Here is a 24,646-nt window from a genome sequence, read left to right as displayed (position 1 = left end):
CACCACCCTGTAGCTGAACACACTGCCAAACGTGATACCCCTCATCTCAGTGACTGCTTCACAGCCTGTGCCATATGGATCCTTCCCACCAACACCAGCTTTTCTGGATTGCACAGGTGGAAACTTTCCCTGCAATACATCCTACGTTCCCATAACCCTCCTGGCCCCAACCTTCGTTAGTCACTGTCCTAACCCATCCAGCCCCCTCCCTGTTCCCATTCCAGCACTACACAGCCATCATTTCACCACCACACCCAGTCTTTTAATTTCTTTTATTTTTATTTCTCTCCTTTCCGCCACTTACCCCCTCCCCCCTCCTCTCCTACCCACCGTCTAAACTGCAACACTTAACTGTCCGCCACTCCCACCATACTATCCCTCCCACTCCCCGCCCCAGCCTCCTCCTACCCCCACCCAGTCGCCACTCCCATCATGCGCGCAACTTGCACACACATCTGCAGCCTCAGAGAGCTGAAACTACACTGCGAGCAGCTGCACCAGTGCATGATGGGAGTGGCGACTGTGTGTGTGTGTGTGTGTGTGTGTGTGTGTGTGTGTGTACTGCTGACAAAGGCCTTAATGGCCGAAAGCTATGATTGTGTGAATATTTTTATTGTGCCTATCGCGGCTCAGTATCTCCGCTATATGGTGAATACCAACTTTTCTTCTCTCGTATTGTTAAAAACCTTGTGATCTATACGTAGCTGACCGTGAGCCCTACCAGAGTACCTAGTACCAAATACGGAAAAAAATTGTTTCATCTAGAAAAATGATCGGGTAAGTGGTGTTTGCATAACACCTTCTACAAAGATATGGTTCTGTATAAAGTAAAACCAATTCAACACACAAATAAACTGACTGTAAGTGTGATTATATGGCAATCTATTCATACCGTATAGCCTTCAACAGTTTCAAATTTTATAGTAAACTTTTTAAATATATAACAAATACCTTTACAGTCCCAAGATCCATTGGTTTCTTGATTATGTCATGGTAATCATGGAGACCCAGTAATTCAGCATCAACAGGCTTGTAAAATGGCCATGCATAACCCTGTACAAACATCACAGTCAGTATTAATGCAAGAGCAGACAGACTTCCACAACACGTGAATTTCTTCTTTCTATTCAATCACGCAATTAAAAATATGGCGGTGCATCTTACAATCTGACATTTACTCATGGAAACTTTATACCAAAAAGGACCTGACAGAATTTTAAAAAGAGTACACACCATAATTTTAACTGGCACGTGTGATAACATAATATTCTTGGACTTGTCCAAGGCTTCTGACACTCTTGACTATGAAATAATACTGCTAAAAAAGGTAGAACCACTAGACGTAAGAGGAGTAGTGAACAAGTGGTTCCAGTCCTAGCTGAAAAACGGGATACATGAGGTAGGGATAGTCCACTCATCTGCTGTTTTTGTAAAACAACTACTAAACAAGAAACACACAAATGTAGGTTTTCCTCGGGGTCATGTACTGGGTTCAATTCTGGTCTTAACATAGATTAATGACTTTTCAGATAGTACAAGACATGGAGAAAGATTTCTCTATGCTGACGACAGCAACATCAGTCACTGATAAAACACCACAGTGCCTATTATTGAAAGCAAATGAATCCCTCAAAAGATGTTTACAGTTGGGTAGTATACAAAAACTGACCTCGAACATGAAGAGAATGAACAGCACGCACTTCAACATTAAGAGGGAAAACAACTGCGTCACATTAGGTATAGATAACATACCTTTAGAAGATCCTGTAACGAATATTGATTATCAACTGATGTGTAATGAGCGCACAAAGATACTGGCAAAAAGAATGTCATCAGCATGTTATGCTTTTAGGATTTTATCATCATTTTTAACAGCCAATGTCTTGTGGCAACATACTATTCTTAAACATTCTTCAGGGTGTTTTCATTCCATCATTACAACTACATCAAAAGTGTGTTTTTTTTTCACCAGACATTTTTCATTTTATTGAGGTAAAGCACCATCACGGGTCTGTAATTAAAGACATTTAAAATTTGATTTGTTTTTAAGATCGAAAAACAGTTCTTTAACAATTTGCTGGTTTTTAATTACAGTGATTTCTGATTGGTTTTTTACCATCATCAGGAAATGTCATCTGCTGTCAGGTCTTTGGTGTCTTTCTTTATTAGACACAGACACTTGCAGTTTAATTTTTCGTTGCTCTGCACAACTTTGTTGTTTATGTTTTGCACAGTACACTTTTTCATACACCACTGTTTACTGTTTATTTTTATACTTCTAAGTGTGTATTGTGTTTTGTAGTGTTACCAACACACGATAATGCCTTTTTTGTTTTATACTTTTTTTATTTTTTCAGTTAACTGTATGTGTGTTAATCTATTTAATTATGTTGCTGTGTATTTATATACTGTGTAAAAGTGCACAGTAGTGTGATGGAAGAAAAGGTGAGGAGTGAGAAGTGAAATGAAACTGGTGTGGGGGGTGGGGGATGGGGGGGAGGTAGATAGGGGAAGTTGTATGAAGGATAAAAAAGGTTCTTTTCTTTCTCCTATGATTTTTTCAATTTTGTATGTAGTGTCCGGTTTTCAGTATTTATTCAGTCATTGATCAATTGTTTATTTTGTGTTAATTCTTTGTGTATGTGGAAATTTTCTGGGAACGGAAGGTGGTTTCTGTCTTTACTGATTCTTATGATGTGCATGTCTTTTTCACTATTGCTTGGTCTGTGGTATTCCAGTTTTAGATTATCTGCAAATATTGAATGGTTTGTACCATATTTCAGTGCTCTGATGAATTCTTTATATCTTGTGTCAAATGTCCTGCCAAGTCATTCCAATGTATATTTTTTTCACAATCTCTGCAACTTAGCTGATAGACAGACACCAGGTTGTTGGAAACTATCTGGTATTGATTTGTTTTGGGATGTGCTTTTGTATTGAGTTGTTTGTTTTGTAAGCAACATTTATGCTTTGTTTTTTGAATATGTTGCCTATTTAGCCAGCTAAAACTAATGTGTACAACAGTGCTAAAGATAACTTGGATGACAGAGTAGTAGATAACAAACACTGAAACTACAACACCTTCTTGAATTTTAATACATACTCATGGTTTACTGCTTTTTAAAGAAAGTCGTGTGCGAGGACCTGATATACATGGTAGTAATGTCGTGCAGAGACAGTTTCTTTCAGGTGGGCAGAGGAGGAGACAATGGCAACACGTGGCATACCTCAATGTTGGTGGCCTATGAATTGGTTGTCCACACTGGAGTTATCACAAGGGGTATAGCTGCATGTTAATGTCCCGAAAGTCATCAACAAATGTCCTTAGCATGTGTGGTGGTGAAGAGTAAAACTATATTTTTATATTATCAGTTACCAGAATATGTTCGTGTATAAATTAAAAGGCACTGACCTATGTTCGGGAGGATAGGTTTACTCTGTCCTGCCATCCTGTTTAGGATTTTCCATGGTCTTCCCAGATTACTACAGGCAAATGCCACGATGCACGATGGGTGGTTCACCAATGCCACAGCCTATTCTTATAGAGTATACTTAAGTAGTCTATATACCTATACCTTAAGCTACTGATCTTTATTGTATTACTATGACAACTCCTACACCACTGTGAGATGATTCTTGGATGAAATAAATAAATAACATTGGTTAAGTGATAAATGTAAAGCTATTCATTAGCGAAGATTGTTTTAAATGTCACAATGTTTTCCTAGCCATTGCCCTATTGGTGGTGGTATGCCCTAGCCTTCCGCTGAAGCCTGAACTGACTAATCCAGTCAGATACAGGTGAACCTACAATTTATAGCAGACTTCAAACCACAGTTCAACTTAGTATTTTTCATACACAAAAATCGTTGTCAAAGATGAAAGAAGTGATTATCATTGGTCATGGTTTCTGAAAAGTTTCTGCTTGCGCGGAAAATGCTTTGAGATACACTACTTTACTACATACGAAGTGGATGTTAAAATTCTAGTATGAGGAAAGTCATTTGGTCATGAAATCTTCATTGTCTTCCCACTTTTGGTGCAAATATCAACAAACTCTGCCACAACTTTAGAGATAACTAAAAAAGTTATCCCCCCAACATAAGATACTTGACCTCTCATACTCAATGAAAGGAAGTGTTTTCTTAATATAGGGAAACAGGAAAAATAATAAAAATCATGACTGGATTGTTCACCAGTTACATTCATGATATTCCACAGTTCCACAATAAAGTGTACAGAGGTACTACACTAATGAAAGAGAAATCCTAATAAAATGAACTTCCTGGCACCTGTCTGAAGACTCTTGCAATGCAAGTTCTGGCAACAATAGCATGTTTCTATTACTGAAGAGGAAAGGATGTGAGAAAACAAAAGTAAGAGAAAAACTGACACATCATACATGGTGTAACACAATGTTGTTTTAAAAATTTGAGAGTCTATAGAGGATGAAATTTTTAACATTTTCTTGTAAGAAACTAATAGTTGGAAAAGTGAAATAAAGTTTCTACAGCACTATGCACTTTCTACACATTCAGTAGGCTAAATGTAACACTTTAATACTGTAGTTTGGAAAACATTTATTAACAGTAGAGTACAATCAAAGACTGTAAACCAAATATGTGGCTTCATTACTATAGGGTAAATATTCAATAAGATGACAATCAATTTCATTACATAATGTGCAACAATGAATCATGTTTTGTTTTTGCAATGGAACATCCTCCAGAAGTTCAGGCAAGACCATGCATCATTCAAACAATCTAGTAAGACATGTGTTTCAATAAGGTACTCTCCAAGAATTCCAGCCCAAATCTTCACTATGAATATTACCTGGTAACTTTTTGGATAGGTAATGTGTGGATTTTCAACAGCCCAGTGATGGATGTAAAAACATAATTTCACATTTACGGCCATAAGATGCTTATATCACAAAGTTCAAAACTTCATCCTCTATGATCTCCCAAATTTTTGAAGCTTCATTCTCTTATACCCTGTGTGTAGATCATCCCACTTCCACACCATTCTATACTGGTCACATTTTGTTATTTCAGCCTACATTTTCTGCACTTTCACTTGGTTATTAAGTCAAATGTATTTTGAATTAACTCTTTATGTGACTGGTAAATATACACCATATTTACCCAGTTATGAGATGATGTTTTCTCCCAAATGCATCATTCAAAAAACACAGGGTAGTCTTATATTCACAGATTAAACTACTGTTGCCGAGATCAACATTTTTACATTGTTTAATGGAGTATACAGGGTCCACCGGGGAAGCACTGGCTATTAAGGTCATATGCAGATTTATTTTGAACCCGCAGGCCAAGTGGGTGGGGGTGGGGGGGCAAATGATATTCTCATTCAGACATGCTAGAGTTCGAACATTTCCCCAATATGCCGAAACATGTGACATTTGACTAGCATGGTGCTAGTGCAAGGAATACACAAGAAATTATGAACTAGCCACTACAACAATCTATTGCTCTGCTTAAAATTTTACAGTTTGTGAAACACAGGAGGAAATAGCATTAAATTCATCTTACAAACTCTTGTATTTCAACAGGTTTGCAATTAAAGTTCTCATACATGTATTGACACCATATACAAATATTAATGCTATTTTATAAGTAAAGGTAATATTCAAAAGAAAATGTTCCTCAAAAAGCATTACTTGATTCTGAACCCAGATCAGTATTTTATTTGGTTTTGAGATAATTTAATTATTTACTAAGTGGGTTGCAAATGATAAATTCGTTCATTGTTCATGTATTAGAATACTGGGTAAAAATTTACCAACTTTTGGTCAGCTTTAGAACATGATGGCGTTCAGATGAAACAAGAAGGAAAATTAATAAGAATGAAATGTATAACAAACAAAATAAATCACATTAAACTAACAGAATCTATTATCGCGAGAATAAATAACAATGGTAAGACCTGTCATGGACGTAGTACCATGTCAGTAGATCATGGGACAAGTAAAAGTTAGACTGAATCTTCATCGCTATCTTTTCTCTATGTATTAGTTGATGTTACACAAAACTTGGGCCCTACAAAGTATCGCAGCCTGTCTTTCACAGTTGATCAACAACAGCACTACAGAAGGGTTGGAGGGGGAACAGTGACACCAACTTAGCTTGAGGACTAGGATGAGTGCAGGGAGAGGAATAGTGAGTGGGCAGAAAACATGTTACCAACCCTGGGAATGTATACCATTTTTATGAAAATTTACCACATCTGAACTGCAATTTGCCTGGACCCATTTGTATTTGGAATTGAATTGACTTTAAAATTGGACAAATACTTTACAACAGTATTCATTTCTGCAGGAGAAGGGAAAAGTCTAGATAAGGCCTATGGCACACTTGCGTGTTTTGTGCTGGAATGTTGCCAACGTCCACCTTGGAATATGACAGGACTGAAAGGGGATGTGTCAGCAGCTGGTTCTACGCAGCCAATGAGGGATCGACAGGCAGACAATATGTTTGGAAGCAAGACATTGTAACATTCTCATGTCAGTATAGCAATGAAATCACATGAGTATTCCTGGAGGTGTGGTGGTGGTGGTGGCAAGAGCTCTGTTCTCTGATACCACAGTAACCACAACCTCAGAAATGGCAACATATTCAGAAGAAATACCAAATATTCCTAACAATGAAGATATAAATTTCAAAGACGACTGGGTTAGTAAGCAAAAATGATAGAAAAGAGACTGGTCTACTAATTAATGTGAACTATTTCTTTATTTTATTTCTTCTTGTATTATCAAAATGCAGGCTGTCAATAAATCGCATAAGTTTAGAATATGTGTAATGTTAACTTTTTAGGCAGATACTTAATGTCAATAAAATGTTCTGTAATTCTGATTAATCAGATTATGTTGAAAATAAATTTTTCAGATGGAGCCTCTTTAAAAAATGGGAGTCATCTTATGCTCAGGTAAACACAGTATATACCACTGGCCTTAAATGATGTTTTGTTACTTTATTTACAACAATCGTTCAATTTTACTGGTATTAATAAATTCACAGTAGTTTCTCTGATAAGTGTGTATACGATTGCTGTGTTTCTACGTTGATAGGCTTGAGATTTAAGGGAATACATGAGTAATGGTATAAATATTTACCAATAGTCTTTGTGGCATTAGCCTTCAGAGCTGGCTTGATTCATCTACCAACTGTCACCTGTGCATGTTATCTTCTGATCTATTCTGCTATAAGTATAAAATCAATAGGGAAGTTGTCTGTCAGCATACACTGCGGATTTGATTTTCTGGGCCTCAGTTATATGGATTCGCAATTATCCAGATTGTCAACCATGAACATCTTTGTAGTCTAGTCCATGCGTGCAAGTACTGGTATTACCCAACCAAACCCTGTGGAGTCTTTGCCCCACGAGTTTCATTATTCCTTGAGTCCGACAGCCCACATTTCATTATTGTTTGAGTCAGACATGTTCCAATTGCTACGCCACTGTACCATGTCATGTCTGTGTTCAAAAATGTCAAAACTGGTGTTACTGTTTAAAATCACAAAAAAATATTACTGATTCAAAAAAAGGAGGAGGAGAAGGAGGAGGAGGAGGAGGAGGAGGAAGAGGGGGGGGGGGGGAGGAAGAACTAGGTGAAAGATAGCTGATGAGAATGGTGTACGTACTTTTGTGACAAGCAATAGTAAGAAGAAAACCAATTTAATTCTGAAGTAAAAATGCAAACTTGATAGTGAAGACATGAGTAAACATCAAAAAGTGATGATGAAAGCAAAAAATGAACTCTTGAATGAAACTTTGTATTGTTGGTTTTTACAAAATCCATCACCTAACATTATGTATTAACCATAGAAAGGTAACCATACTTAATAATAGAAAAATCACTTTTCTTCATACATTCAGTCATTCGGATTTTTGATTATCTGGATGGCTTATGACAACAGCCTGGATAATCAAGTCTCCATTGTATTTACAGGTAGTTTTCTTCCGTGTCGCATACATAAGTAAATAAACTGTTGTGAATTCATAAATACCATACATTATTTCTGCTGATTATTTCTGCAACATGACAAAAACAGTTTACACACACACCTGAATGTAATGGAGGTATTATATATTCATTTTCGGTTGTTTTTAGCATACTGACATCCATGAATATTTCCTTTACATCTATAAGAATTACATCACTGAGGAGGCTCAGTTAGATGGTAGATGAAATTCTGGCTGATTATGCAATGAACTGTTACAATGAAGTTATAGAAAAGCACACACAAGATTCAGAATTTAGAGGACACACTCATTCAGATGGCATAGCTACTATTTCTACAGTTTTGAACACTACTATGGAAACTGATGATAGTCTGGGTAACACAGTGTCAAGTGGACCAATAGGTGAAATGTGTAGTGCAGGTGCATCAGATAGGGTAGTGCCTGTGCCTGAAGCAGCATTTCATTGGAGTTGTTAAACTGACTTTGATATTGAAGTGGTTGCAAATGAGGATTTTATGCATAGTCTAAAGTTGGTTGTGAACCCCAGTTTTTTGGTAAATGTCTTCCTCCTGAGGCCATATGTTTACTAAAAGAATTGACACTGATAATTTTCTGCAGATTTTTTTTCAAATTTACCAGAGGAACTACCATGTATAATTTTGTGCTCCTGATTCATTGGTATGAATATTTATCATTCCAATAATTCATAGTGGACTTGAAGATACAGAATAAATTGAGCAGATTTATCGATTACTAAGACCCGAAAATGCAGCATTTACTTTTGGCAAATTTCACATCTATTTCTGGTGAAATTCACATATATATTATTTTTATCTGTAAATGACTCTTCATACATATTTAAAAGATTGTCATGCTATGAGCCTGAAGACACTGTCCTAAGGCTTTGAAATAACTTTATGGTGATTGAATAGCTTCTTAACTTTTATGTTTGCTTTTGCAGAAACTTCAAAGAGTTTTTTTTTTCCAAAATGGTCATTGCTTGTTTTGTTTTTTTGGCTCTATTCAAGCTTCCCAATAATGGTTGTTCCTGTTAAGAAGCAGCAACATTTTCCCCACATGTGAACTGAGTGATTATCTGGTTTAATGTGTTTCTTGGTATTAATTTTTCCCAAACCAATTTGATTATTATGAAATCTAATTAAAAGATTAATTTCAACCTTTTGTGGGTCTCTGTAGCTATCTCTCATAGGAGAACCCTACAAGTAGAACCGACGAAGTACTTAGCGTAGCACTAGAGCCGAAAATAACTATTTGCACGTTAGGAGAAAAATTCTGGCTTGTTCAAAGTAAGCTGACAGGTTTTCTTTTTGGTTGCTATAGTGCAAAGTGCGGACACTATAAACTGGCAGTTAGCCACGAGTGTAAACAAACTAGAATTATGAACACCATAGAGTGAGGAGCAGTGTGGGGAATTTAACCCTGCCACCCTCTTACAGGTCAGACAGCCTACACCCATGTTCCGTTTTTCTGTGAAAGCTGACCTGACGTACAGTCACATGAATCATCAATCCCTTCTCGTTGTGTGAGGGTCATAATACTACCCCATGATGGACAAGGATTAGTCTCTTCACTCAATCAAAAATAAGAAAAGAACGAACAACACACACAATGCAAGGTATTTGGTAACAGCAACAACACAATTGTTTGCCGAGATCAGCAGTGCCACAAACGAGGAAGTCCTGGTCCGACCTCTACTATTATTTGACGCAACCACAGTTCAAAACACCAGCCACCTAAAATGGCCATGCTAAAATGTTGGTTGGTTGGTTTGTGGGGGTTGAAGGGACCTTACTACAAAGGCCATCGGTCCCTTTTTCCATGATCATGAAACACCCACAAGGAACAAAAACAAGCAATGGAGATGACAAGGGATGACACAGAACAAGAAAGACAGAGGGAAAAAAAAGAAAAAAAAAGAAGAAGAAAAAGAGGAATTAAAAACACACAGTGTTACAGAGGTTGGCTGACCATGGAAACAAAAAAAGGAAAAGTCAACCACCAAGAGACACACTAAAAAGCTCAATCTAAAACCGTAGGGCAAAGGCCAGTCCCAACACAAAACCTCAGATCGAGCGATAAAAGCCACCTGCACAAATAAAACTCAAAGCTAAGCCTACCATCGCAGTGTCATCCATTTAAAGTGCAGGGAGCGTATCAGGCAGCACAAACGTCTGCCTGAGTGCAGTTAAAAGTGGACAGTCCCACAAAATGTGGAGCACTATCAATGCTGAACAACAGCGACAGAGAGATGGGTCGTCACGGCACAATAAATAACAGTGCGTCATACAGGTGTGGCCAATGCGCAACCGGCAGAGTACAACAGAGCCCTTGCGAGAGGCCCTCAAAGAGGAGCACCAGACACCGGTAGTCTTCTTGACGATCCGAAGTTTGTTGGGGGAAGGCAGGGTGCGCCATTCATCACCCCAGGTACCAAGGACCTTCTGCCACAAAACTGAACGGAGCCAGTGTACCAACAGCCTGTTTGGCCAGTGTGTCAACACATTCATTACCCGGGATGCCGAAGTGACCCGGGGTTAACATAAAAACCACAGAGCAGACGTAACGGGCAAGAGTATGGATGGACTCCTGGATAGCCATCACCAGACGAAAGCAAGGAAAACACTGGTCAATAGCTTGTAAACTGGTCAATAGCTTGTAAACCACTCAGGGAGTCACTAAAGAAAATGAACGACTCACCTGAGCAGGAGTGGATATACTCTAGGGTACGAGAGATGGCGACCAGCTCGGCAGTGAAATCACTGCAGCCAGCCAGCAATGAGCGTTGTTCAGAATGATCCCCAAGAGTAAGAGCATAACCAACTCGACCAGCAACCATCGAATCGTCATTATAGACCACGTCAGAGCCATGAAACACGGCAAGGAAGGAAAGAAAGTGGCGGCGGAGGGCCTCAGGAGGGACTGATTTCTTCGGGTCCTGTGCCAAATCCAGCCGAAGCCATGGGCGGGACACACATCACGGCGGTATACGTATATGGGCCCAGAAAAGAGGTGGGAGAGGGAAAAACTCAGGCCCAGAGAGAAGAGCCCAGATGCGAACCACGATCGTACACCCAGACCGGGGCTGCTGTTCTGAAAGATGGACGTCGAAGGTGAGGAACAGGAGACGGTAATTTGGATGCCCAGGCAAGCTACAAACATGTGCAGCATAAGTGGCCAGTAGTCGTTGGCGCTGGATCTGCAATGGAGGGACACCAGCCACCACAAGTATGCTGTTTACACGGCTTGTGCGGAAAGCTCCAGTTGTGAGTCGGATCCCGCAGTGAAGTATGGGGTCGAGCACCTGCAACACGGAAGGCGATGCCGAACCATAAGTCAGGCTCCCATAATCAAGACGGGACTGAATCAACGCCTGATACAGTCATAGAAGGGTAGACCGATCGGCACCCCAGCTGGTGTGACTCAAGCAACAAAGAGTGTTAAGATGGCGCCACAATGTTTTTTTAAGCTGCCGAATGGGAGCCAAGTCAACTGGGCATCAAAAAGCAAGCCCAAAAACCAATGCGTCTCCACCACGACAAGGGGTTTGCCGTCAAGATAAAGCCGTGGCTCAGGGTGAACAGTGCGATGCCGGCAGAAATGCCAAGAACTGCATGACGGCCTAAGACCACGCCCTGTGGATAGCGCCCTGTAGCCACCGTTCAGCAACCACAATGCCAGTGGAGCTATAGTACAGGCAAAAGACACCTGCATACAAAGAAGCCGATACGGACATTCCCACAGCCGCAGCTAGCCCATTGATAGCAACTAAAAAGAAGTAGACACTCAAGAAAGAGTCTTATGGGACCCCATTCTCCTGAACTCGGGAGGAACTATGGGAGGAACCAACTTGCACGCGGAAGGAATGAAGCAATAGAAAAATTTTGAGTAAAAAGCGGGAGTGGACCCCTAAGACCCCACCCATGAAGCATGGTGAGGATGTGATGTTGCCACGTCGTATCGTACGCCTTTCGCATGTCAAAAAAGATGGCAGCCAGATGCTGACGGCGGGCAAATGCCGTGCGGATGGCAGACTCCAGGCAAAACAGATTACCGGTGGCAGAGCGGCCCTTACGGAACCCACCCTGGGACAGAGCTAGAAGGCCCCGAGACTCAAGTAGGCAACCCAACCTCCGGCTCACCATGCATTCGAACAACTTGCACATAAAGTTGGTGAGGATAATGGGGGCAGCTGTCCACCCCCAGGGGGTTCCTTTCAGGCTTCAACATTAGGATGATAATGCTTTCCCGCCACTGAGAGGGGAACTCACCCTCAACCCAGATACGGTTGAAAAGGTTGAAGAGGTGTTGCTGGCATAGAGTCACCTAATCTTGCACCAATCCTGTGATGGGGAGGTATGGGTGCCAATGGTGGAGACATACGATTCCCAACATTCCTGCTTCCGTTGGCGAGTTGAGGGGACCTGGAAGAACAGGGAATTGCAGATTCTGGGGCAGAAACCACCACATCAATGGCACCATAAGAAAGAGGCTCAAGGGTGGCAATGCAGACGATCGAGTCCCAGTCACCCTTTTTCAAAGCCCATCTGGGGAGGCGCCCAGGTGAGTGACGCTGGGGCAGTGACAGAAAGATCGGAAAGTGGTCACTATCGCACAAGTCATCATGCACACTACATTGGACAAACTGTAGAAGGCCAGGGCTGCAGACCAAAAGGTCAATGGCTCGGTAAGTGCCATGCACCACACTGAAATGTGTGGAGGCACCATTATTTAAAAGAGAAAGGTCGAGCTGTACCAACACTAGCTCAACGACAGTGCCTCGGCCTGCCAAAATGTCACCATTATACTAACTTGTAACTTTAGCTAGCAAACATACATGTTATATTGTTCTAAGATACTAGATCCCGTGGCTACGTCCTATGATGTAGTACAAAGTGTTTATCTTATGCAGACCATTCATCATCTCAATTGGCTAGGCACTGGAGCCTAGAGTGCACTAAAATGCTGTTACATTTGTGCACTTTTTATTTAGCAAACACATTCTTACCCACATCATCTTTCCAAATTGAGCTTCGCAAGATGACGTGTAATACCAGTTACTAAAAAGTTGGTTCAAATTTCAATATTTATATGCAGAAAACAAAGCTATATCAAACTACATCTGATAAAATAGGTCATCTGGTTACAATTCGCAATGAAATATTTTTTAGTAAATAATTTTGCATTTTGAGGCAAACTCACATCTATATTCACATTTAAAGCTATATGAGAATTTTTATTGTCCCTACTGATTACTACTCCCAAAGAGTACATATCGACATGAATTTCATTGTTATGCTGGATACAACATTTTGTCACTTAATGGATTACAAAAAACCTTAAGATGGAAATACATTTCATGTCATTTAACACAACAATCGTAGCACAGTAATTAAAATTTTGCAAAACACAGTCTACTATGCAATCTTAAAAATGTGACTCTGTGACCACTCCTTAAAAACTGGAAAGCTCCACGTCATTCCCTTCATAGTTCAGAGAAATTTATGGCTGACCACCAGATTGCATTGAAACTTCTAGGAGTAAATTTTGAGGAAAAAACTTGTAAATGATGATAATATTATTGCTTTAAAAATAGGTGAAATTTTGTATATATGTTACAATACGAAACTAACATTTTCGACACAACAAATGCATATTCAAATTATTTCATATGGAGGTAAATTGATACATACCGAATGCTTCTTTGAAAAGAGCTCCTTCAATATCTCATTGCAAGCCTTGAGAGATTCATTTAATTTATCCTTCAGCTTTACCTAAAAATAACACAAAACCACATAGTTTATAACAAAGCCAGTACTTTTTTTTCCTTACTCTAAACATTAATTGCGAATGAAATACAGTACGAGTGCAGGCATTCAAAAGAGGGGAATTTTCTGTTGGTACAACAGGTATAAATGGAGTTTCCCCCTAACAATAATGACTAAAACTAAATAGAAATCCACAAGTGTAAGAATACAACCTCTTGCAATTTTTGTAAAGTAATCACATAATTTCTTTCAGATGATGAAGTGACAAGCATACAAACAGTTGCATTTTTTAACACAGAAAAGGAAGGCTTAACAATTCTTGATGCATTGGTCCCATTGCTGCGAACAGGTTTCTCATTTGCTATCAAATGCACTTTACTATTTGCGATTTTGTAGTATCACACATACAGATAGTTTTACAAGCACCTTTTATCATCATTATTGATGCAAGTGTAGTACTGACAAATGTCCCAATAGTCCTGACTAAAACTAACTGTTAACGTGAATTCTTAAGGTCTTGCATATAAGTTGGGTAGTGATCTATACAATCACAAATTGCATCAGTCCTTTTTAATTAAAAATGGTTTTCTGTTCCAATATTTCCTATTATCATTGTTTATGAGATATACATATAAGGTTGAGACAGTTCTATCATGAGAACTTTGTTGTACTCCTTATTTTGGTACCCTTTCCCTGTTAGTGAGAGACTGTGAAGATACTTGTTTTGCAGTGTCACACCAATAATTACTATGTACCTCTAAAGAAGTTGGTACAGTTGTATCCACAAACTAACAAACTCACACCAAGGTATGATTACCATGCAACATAAGGAAACCAAGTCCTATAATATATGTCAGATACTGAGAATTTTTTTCCAATACTGACATCAATTATGTTGAATACACTAGCCTCCTGGCATGAACCATGGACCTTGCCATTGGTGGGGAGGCTTGCATGTCTCAACGATACAGATAGCCGTACCGTAGGTGCAACCACAACGGAGGGGTATCTGTTGAGAGGCCAGACAAATGTGTGGTTTCTGAAGAGGGGCAGCAGCCTTTTCAGTAGTTGCAGGGGCAACAGTCTGGATGATTGACTGATCTGGCCTTTTAACACTAACCAAAACGGCCTTGCTGTTGTGGTACTGCGAACAGCTGAAAGAAAAGAGGAAACTACAGCCGTCATTTTTTCCGAGGGCATGCAGCTTTACTCTATGATTAAATGATGATGGCGTCCTCTTGGGTAAAATATTCCGGAGGTAAAATAGTCCCCCATTCGGATCTCCAGGCGGGGACTACTCAGGTGGACGTTGTTATCAGGAGAAAGAAAACTGGCATTCTATGGATCGGAGTGCGGAATGTCAGAGCCCTTAATAGGGCAGGTAGGTTAGAAAATTTATAACGGGAAATGGATAGGTTAAAGTTAGATATAGTGGGAATTAGTGAAGTTCGGTGGCAGGAGGAACAAGACTTTTGGTCAGGTGAATACAGGATTATAAATACAAAATCAAATAGGGTAAGGCAGGAGTAGCTTTAATAATGAATAGGAAAATAGGAGTGTGGGTAAGCTACTACCAAAGGTATAGTGAACGCATTATTGTGGCCAAGATAGACACGATGCCCATGCCTACTACAGTAGTACAAGTTTATATGCCAACTAGCTCTGCAGATGATGATGAAATTGATGAAATGTATGATGAGATAAAATAAATTATTCAGGTAGTGAAGGGAGACTAAAATTTAATTGTCATGGGTGACTGGAATTCGACAGTAGGAAAAGGAAGAGAAGGAAACGTAGTAGGTGAATATGGATTGGGGCTAAGAAATGAAAGAGGAAGCCACCTAGTAGAATTTTGCACAGAGCATAACTTAATCATAGCCAACACTTGGTTCAAGAATCATGAAAGAAGGTTGTATACATGGAAGAACCCTGAAGATACTAGAAGGTTTCAGATAGATTATATAATGGTAAGACAGAGATTTAGGAACCAGGTTTTAAATTTTAAGACATTTCCAGGCGCAGATGTGGACTCTGACCACAATCTATTGGTTATGAACTGTAGATTAAAACTAAAGAAAGTGCAAAAAGGTGGGAATTTAAGGAGATGGGACCTGGATAAACTGAAAGAGTAAAGAGTTTAAGGGAGAGCATAAGGGAACAATTTACAGGAATGGGGGAAAGAAATACAGTAGAAGAAGAATGGGTAGCTTTGAGGAATGAAATAGTGAAGGCAGCAGAGGATCAAGTAGGTAAAAAGACGAGGGCTAGTAGAAATCCTTGGATGAAAGGAGAAAATACAAAAATGCAGTAAATGAAGTGGGCAAAAGGGAATACGAACATCTAAAAAATGAGATCGACAGGAAGTGCAAAATGGCTAAGCACGGATGGCTAGAGGACAAATGTAAGGATATAGAGGCTTATCTCACCAGGGGTAAGATAGATACTGCCTACAGGAAAATTAAAGAGACCTTTGGAGAAAAAGAGAGCCACTTCTATGAGTATCAAGAGCTCAGATGGAAACCCAGTTCTAAGCAAAGAAGGGAAAGCAGAAAGGTGGAAGGAGTATATAGAGGGTCTATACAGGGGCAATGTTCTTCAGGACAATATTATAAAAAAGAAAGAGAATGTAGACGAAGATGAAATAAAAGGTATGATACTGCTTGAAGAGTTCGACAGAGCGCTGAAAGACCTAAGTCGAAACAAGGCCCCGGGAGTAGACAACATTCCATTAGAACTACTGACAGCCTTTGGAGAGCCAGCCTTACAAAACTCTAACATCTGGTGAGCAAGATGTATGAGACAGGCGAAATACCCTCAGACTTCAAGAAGAATATAATAATTCCAATCCCAAAGAAAGAAGGTGTTGACAGATGTGAAAATTACCGAACTATCAGTTTAATAAGCCACGGCTGCAGAATAGTAACACAAATTTCTTAAAGATGAATGGAAAAACTTGTAGAAGCCAACCTCGGGGAAGATCAGTTTGGATACCGTAGAAATGTTTGAACATGTGAGGCAATACTGACCCTACGACTTATCTTAGAAGAAAGATTAAGGAAAGGCAAACCTACATTTCTAGCATTTGTAGACTTAGAGAAAGTTTTTGACAATGTTGACTGGAATACTCTCTTTCAAATTCTGAAGGTGGCAGGGGTAAAATACAGGGAGCGAAAGGCTATTTCCAATTTGTACAGAGGGAAGCAATGGTTGGGAAGGGAGTGAGACAGGGTTGTAGCCTCTCCCCGATGCTATTCAATCTGTATATTGAGCAAGCAGTAAAGGAAACAAAAGAAAAATTCAGAGTTCGAATTAAAATCCACGGAGAAGAAATAAAAACTTTGAGGTTCGCCGATGACATTGTAATTCTGTCAGAGATAGCGAAGGACTCGGAATAGCAGTTGAACGGAATGGATAGTGTCTTGAAAGGCGGGTATAAGATGAACATCAACAAAAGCAAAACGAGGATAATGGAATGTAGTCGAATTAAGTCGGGTGATGCTGAGGGAATTAGATTAGGAAATGAGACACTTGAAGTAGTAAATGAGTTTTGCTATTTGGGGAGCAAAATAACTGATGATGGTCGAAGTAGAGAGGATATAAAATGTGTTGAAGTTGAGTGACTGTAGGATGATACAAGACAACTTTAACAAAATTTGTAGTTTGTGTGACAACTGGCAGCTAGCTTCAGGAAAGTGTGGTTCATCTGCAAACGAGACTGTATGCAGAACAGCTGTGCGACCCATTCTCAAGCATTGCTTGAGTGTTTGGTATCTGCACCAGGTCAGATCAAAGGGAGCAATTCAGAGGTGAGCTGCTAGAATTGTTACCAGCATGTTCAAAGTTCGAACAGCACACAAGTATTACAAAGGTGCGTCGCAATCTAAAATGGGAATCCCTGGAGGCAAGGCAACATTCTTTTCGAGGAACATTAACAAGTAAATTTTCAGAATTGGTATTTGAATGCCTCTACTGCTGCCAACGTACATTTTTCCTAATGACTTCAAAGATAACAGAAATTAGGGCTTACATGGAGGCACATAGACAGTCTTTCTTCCTCATTCTATTCGCAAGTGGAACAGGAAAGGAAATGACTACCGCACTCTAATCTAAGACGCACCTGAAAAATGAGATTCGAAATTAAGGAAAAAAAATTTCCCAAATATAAGCCGCACCTGAAATTTGAGACTCGAAATTCAAGGGGAGAGTAAAGTTTTAGGCCGCACTTCCAAATCGAAACAATGTTGGTCCATTGTAATACGAGACACAATTTAGGTCGAATGAATGACGATATAGCTACAGTACTTTGGTTCGAGTCTTAAGCTTAGCAGTTAAGCTATACCAGGTAGCCATTGCTATGCGCCAGGCACTCCGCCTGTATTTATACGGGTACCCTTCCTTTTTCACGTGCTTCATCTGGTTTGAATTGATTGCTATTTTTCTTTGATATGATAAGTGCCGTTCTCTTTGTTATAGGTGTTTACGTCACTCTAAGTTAAAAATGCATTACCGTACTGTGTCATGCATTGTTTGTCACATTGTGTGTTTACGGCATGTTGCCTCGTGGCATGGCTTGCTTTTGTGCATGCTACCACCGCTTACGAAAGAGAGAGAGAGAGAGAGAGAGAGAGAGAGAGAGAGAGAGAGAGAGGAGGAGAAGAAGAAGAAGAAGAAGAAGAAGAAGAAGAAAGAGATGAATCGTCTCATTAGCGAAACAATGGCAAGAGACTGCTATTTGTTGTTACTTACACTGCTGCTTTCTTTGATAATAATCAACAAGAACCAAATAATAGAATGCGTATGATAGATGATGTTCTGAACGAGAGTTTAGCGAAAAATTGTAACCATTTATCGAAATCATAACAACTAAATAACTAACATACACTGCACCAACAAAACAACACATTAGTATTCTTACTGTGTAGGGTAGTAATTACCTAGTTAATGACAAAGCCTAAAGAGAAAGCTCACAATGAAAATGTAACCCAGATCCTGACATAAGCATACTAACTGGACTCCAGGGCCAAAAAACATAACACAGGATTTGATGTATGGAGCAGTGTTTGTAGGGATGGTTTTTGAGGTTTTGGATTACCCCTATTGAAAGAAAATGATGAGGCTCTAGTTAACTTTAGTCAAGTACTGGTGGTAAAACAAAGCCCAGACATTTCTGATGCCATCTATGCTGCTGATACTGAGTAACTGTTTTAAGGAGTCCAAACAACGAAGGTCATCAGTTTCCTGTTCACCTCCCAGGACAGAAGCTGTGTACTCAATCTGTCTGCCTGTAAGTGTGAGAAAGTGTTCGAAATGTTTACATAGTATTTATCTTATGTACCTGAGGTAGAACATGGGAACCAACCTGGTATTCACCTAGTGGGATGTGAGAAACCACCCAAAAACCACATTCATGCTGGTCAATACACCAACCCCTTGTCATCAATGCGATTGGCAGATTCTATCTGGGGCCAGCATACCTCCCCTTCCCAGAAACAGTCACGTTGACCTGGGCAGGTCGCCATTTAACAATTTTTTTCAAGTGAAGTGAAATATGAAAAGCTTACATTTTGATGGCACCAAAAAAGCTTGCCAGAGCGATTAGAATGTACAATCTTAAATCCAGTATTGAAAATATCACAATAGGCTGTTATGTACGGCACGTATAACTGTAACTTACAAAGGTATGTCCTAAAATTTGCTGATTAAGGTAAGACCACTAGAAAGCACTTTTTACAATCTGTGTATCCTGAAAATCTGCTATAAAAATGTTTACTGTACCTGTGATGTTATCCCAGTAGCTGAATGAGGGACCGTAGCTTGACTAAAGGGAACACCATCATCTTGTCGTTGAGGCTGCTATAAAATATGTTACATTAAACATGGACCTGCTCTCTCAGTATATGATTAAGTCAATGAACAGAATAAGAATCAATTAAGAAACTAAGCAACAATAGTTAAGTACAGAATGAAGTATTTTCTAACCTGGTAAACTGGCAAATCTTTCACAACCTTCCGGATTGTCCTTCCAGATTCTCTCCGTGTAGCAACTTTGGCAGACTTAGAATCAATTGAATTGTAAAGGGGCTCAAAGGAATCTGATGATGGTGTTGTTGTATCTGCCTTTCTTTTCACACCCTTCTTCATCTAAAAGTTACATAAAAAACCTTAAGAATCTCACTTCATTGAACATACATACCAGCATCACATTATAATAAATGCTTTTCTATTAGTAACACCTTGAGTAATGCTGCAAACAGCAAAACCAGCATAAAATTCTGTAAATATGTAAGAGGTATTCAATGCAGGACAAAACAATAATATCTTATGACATATTACTAACAGGTCAACAAAAATATTCTTCCATTAAGGCAGTACACTAGTTCTTATACCACACAGATTTATATACAGGGTGCTTCAAAGTCCATGCAACAAATACTGACGGTTCCAGGCAATGCTGCTCGCCCGTCTGTAATGGTTATGTCCCTGAGAAGCAGCAGGGCACAGGTTCTCACGGTATGTGCATGCCTTGTGGGTTGCCTATGAAAAAAAGTCATCTGCCACATGTGGAAGGGGTAGGCCCAGCAAAATTAAAGGTCCCAATTAATTCTAAAATATCTTTCTCTACTTAGAGACACTGATTTTTAAGTTTTTCTTGTTTAAAATCAATCTTATTAATTTAGTGGGGTAGTAGGTTGCATGCAGAACACCAGAAACTCTCAACGCATAAGAGCCAGCGAATACTAAGGTTGCCTAGGGTCACCACAATGCATCAGCGAACACTTTGCCTCTCACTAAAGTTGTTCTCAATGACATTAGTAATCACTATCCCTAGATGTTGGAGGCAAAGACTTTGAAACACCCTGTATACTTTCAGCCTGACACTCACAGATCAGGCATTAATATCTGGAAATTTTGTCTCCACGACATCCAAGAGCGTCTCAATGGACGACACACTCGAGACACTCATATCTTCTGACAGGTGAAGGCCAAAGCTTCTTAAAAATAACTGCAGGGTATTTTAGTCTAAATCAACACTGGCATACGCTCTACACAAAACAGAAAACAGCTGATATCCCTGCAGTTTATATTTACAACTCAATGTTAAACAGTTATTGAGGTTATAGCTAATGTGGCCGGCACAAAAGTAGAGTCCTCAAGGTCACAGCCGCTGCCTGCCGCCAGCAGGGCTGTGATTCGCCTGCCTCTCGGCTTTGTTGCCATGTAGGTACCGTTAGTGGTGCGGTAGATCAGAGCAGCTGAAAGCTCAGTGTAGCTGTGCTATATCGAGTGTTCACGTCTGATCTCAGTGTCTTACTGTCTTTAGAAAGGTGCTGTGACATGTGTTTGGTGGTGAACAACACTGCAGGAGCAACGGCCTACTTGTAGTACTCCTCCAGTCAGTGTGCGTAAAGGGTGTGAAGACATTCATACATGAACACTCTAATATTATCATATCAAATGTACTCAAGTTTTTTACTGATCTGGCAGACAATGAAGACGTGAGGAATAACTTAAATTTTGCGCAAATTCATAAACTTACTGCTAAAGCATGTGGTGTCTCCAAGTCAAATGTAGGTCGTATTAGCAAATCTGTGTCATGTGAACGGAAATCAACAGACTCTGACGATTTTAACAACAAACTCGTGTGTAGAACTGTACTTGGATATAAGACAGAGTAGAGTATCCAACGGCTAAAGAAATACAGGTTGACCTCAGTGAAAAACTTAATTGCTCAGGCTCAGAGACCTCCACTCTTCGTCTTTTTTAAGAAGTGCAATGATGGACGGAAATTCTTAATGGAACTCCGAGACACTGCGGCAGCAAGAGCGAAGTTTTTGTGGACAATGCACATCTTGCATGCTGAAGACACCAGACCTATAGTGTACTTGTATGAAACTTGTGTTTCACAGAACCACACCAATAAGTATATATGGTATGACTCCAAAGGAAACGGCAGTTTGAAAGTGCCTACAGGTAGAAGTGACAGATTAATCATCACCCACACTGGTTCATCAACTACAGGCTTCATACCATAGTTCTTGCTAATCCAATTACCATTCAGAAATGAATGGAGAAGTTTTTAAGAACTTGTTTATTCGACTGTTGTCTGCACTGGAAGAAGGGTCAATTATCGTGATGGATAATGCCAGCTACCACACTATTCAGATAGAAAAGCTGCCACATTCAAATTGGCTCAAGGCACATGTTATGGAGTGGTTAAAGAGAGAGAATGTTTCATTTTCAGTTGATGAAACAAAGGATGAACTCCTGTCTAAGGAAGAAATCATAGGTGCCAAAAAGACTTACGAATTAGATCAATTGGCAAATGAAATGAGACATCAAGTGGTACGTCTACCACCATATCACTGCCAGTATAATCCCACTGAATTGATATGGGCCCAAGTACAGCGAGAAGTAGTGAAAAGAAATATACTACTTTCAAACATGCTAATGTCGAGAAGCTAATGCACGAAGCTCTTGACAACGTTACTCAGCAGGACTGGCAGAGGTGCGTAAAACACACAGAAGTATTGCCAAGAAACTGATTTCTTGAACCAGGGTTTAAGAGAGACCATAGTGGAAGTTATGATGATACACCTGGCTGAAACAAGCGACAGTAATCTGAAGACAAGGAGTCAGAAGATCCTTCAGTTTAGCTAAGTGCCGTCTCTGTAAAAAGCCGCCTTGATTCAAATGTTTGTCTATTCATTTCAGTTATAGAGGGCATACTGCAAATGTTTTTCCCTTACAGTAGACGTCTGATAAATTTATCACAAGTGGTGGCGATTATTTTACTTCACAGTAACTGTCAATTAAAATAAGATTATCAATTCTGCATTAATAAACAACAGTTTTTTCCTAAAAATCTGTATCGAATGTCTTTACATTCAGATATAATCTGAATGCATTCGGTTTACTTTAATTTAACTTTTTTTCATAGAATGATTTACTGGCTGTTTCGTAGGAAGGGTAATGCAGTTCATAAAATGACAAAACGTTGTGGTGCTTCTGTATCGATTGTATATATAAACAGAGCAGTAACATCACAACAGTCCCAGCACCTATTCCGATTCTCCAAGAAGAGCATAGAAATCTGTGATATTTGAAAACTTTTACAAAGAGCTAGAATGTAAAATTGTATTACTTTAGTATGACAGAGGATAGTAGCCGATGGCTAGAGAAATACAGGGTAATGTCAGTGATATAACTGATTATTCTGACCAGTCACTTCAATGTACTGTCTTCTCCACCCACTTGGTTTTTAATTCAGAAACTGTAATGATGGACGAAATTTGTAACACAAGACAGGGACATTGCAGTAGTAAGAACGAGGCTTTTTTGTGTACCAAGCATGTATTGCGTGCTGAGTATAATAGGCTTACAGCAAATTTAGATAAAACTTGGGTTTCACAAAACCTTTCGAAGAAATATTTTGCTAGATTTCAGTGAAAATGCTGGCTTCAAAATAACTACAATTACTTTTGCGTAGCGTATATTGGCGTTTTCAGTGATGGATGCAATGCCAAAGGATATGTATTAGCAGCCAGTAAAATATGTTTGGGAAGTAGGGAATATTCTCGGTCATATTAAAGTGAGCTGTCCAAACAAAACTCTTGGTGATGGCCTATGACTTGCTCGCTGCTGTGCACGGAATAGTGCAGAAGTAATTTGCCTCTGTACGCGATACGATACAATAATGTTGTCTGAAATGTTACAAAAAATAATTTTGTAGTTTTCTTAAGAACTTTCTCACAGGAAGTTTCTTCGCAGTCCTACAGAATGAAAATTAATCAGTGACTACATTTTTTGCTACGCAGTCAGCACAGTTTCACACCTCAAACTTTGAGGAGCAGGTGATGTCGCTTTGATGTGCCTAATTTTGTGACAAGTCCTCATCGGAACTTTATGTCTTTCTTGTGGGGAGAAACGACGTAGCTAAAAATGAAGTAAAAGATTTCGTGCTCTCCCTTAAACAGAGGTTGCATGAATTCCAGAACACGAATGTAATCATTTTTTCTGTACCACATTGTCACGATCTATATAATTGGTCCTGTGTAAACAAGGAAATAGAGAAAATGAATAAAGCTGTGCAATATATATGCAGGGAATTCAAAAATACAACATACATTGATATAAGCACACTAGGGAAACGATTTCATACATCACATGGTTTGCACATCAAGAGACTAGAAAAAGCATATGTTAGTTGGAATATCTTGGATATAGTTAATGCAAAATCAAACATGCAGCGAGCTGTAAAGCCTGTTATAGCTATGAAAGACAAAAGTGATGTTACTTTTGAATTTAACATGCAACATGATGAAACAGTGACGTATACCAAGAGCATTGATGAAAATGCTTTTTTAACGGAAGTAAATATTCCAGCGATTCCAACAGTCAGAAACAATATGTGCAACTTGGATTTGCCACATGCAGATGAGTGCTAAGTTGAGAATGAAAACAATGACAAAATATTAATATTACTGCAAGTCAATATTTGTTGTTTAAGAAATAAACTGTTAGAATTACAACATTTTTGTAACATTAAGGATGTAGATGTGATGTGTGTGTCAGAACACTGGCTAACAGAAAATTAAGTTGACAGTTTTTTCCCCTCAAGGATATGTTTTACCTAACATAATGTGCATGAAAAACAGAAAAAATGGGGGTGCTGGAATTTATACCAAGCATGTCCAACAATTTTCAAAATTAGATAATGCCATATTGTTCAGAAGTAAATGCCGAATTTAGCTGTATAAGACTGACTGAAGAAAACATTGTAATTGTTAGCCTGTATAGGTCTCCAAATCGAGACATTCTTTTTTAACAGTTTGAACTAGTAGTTTTGAAACTTTTAAGTTTAAAACAAGATTGTTATT

At 39.2% G+C, this 24,646-nt stretch overlaps 1 protein-coding gene across 7 annotated transcripts in view; it reads right to left on the bottom strand.

The window, feature by feature from the left end:
* LOC126184696 (homeotic protein female sterile-like) overlaps nt 1-24,646 on the bottom strand; it is a 263,983-nt gene that overhangs the window by 109,999 nt on the left and 129,338 nt on the right. For 6 of the 7 annotated variants that reach the window (XM_049927201.1, XM_049927205.1, XM_049927203.1 and 3 more), the window contains exons 8-11: nt 19,749-19,910; nt 19,545-19,622; nt 13,695-13,775; nt 952-1,053 (exon numbers count right to left, since the gene is read on the bottom strand). In XM_049927201.1, the coding sequence (XP_049783158.1) occupies nt 952-1,053; nt 13,695-13,775; nt 19,545-19,622; nt 19,749-19,910 (423 nt within the window). The remainder of the gene's footprint in view (nt 1-951; nt 1,054-13,694; nt 13,776-19,544; nt 19,623-19,748; nt 19,911-24,646) is intronic. The other variant, XM_049927204.1, reaches the window with a different exon arrangement.

Source organism: Schistocerca cancellata, chromosome 4 (assembly GCF_023864275.1).
Source record: "Schistocerca cancellata isolate TAMUIC-IGC-003103 chromosome 4, iqSchCanc2.1, whole genome shotgun sequence".
Classification (NCBI taxonomy): domain Eukaryota; kingdom Metazoa; phylum Arthropoda; class Insecta; order Orthoptera; family Acrididae; genus Schistocerca; species Schistocerca cancellata.
This window is presented reverse-complemented; position numbering and strand designations above follow the sequence as displayed.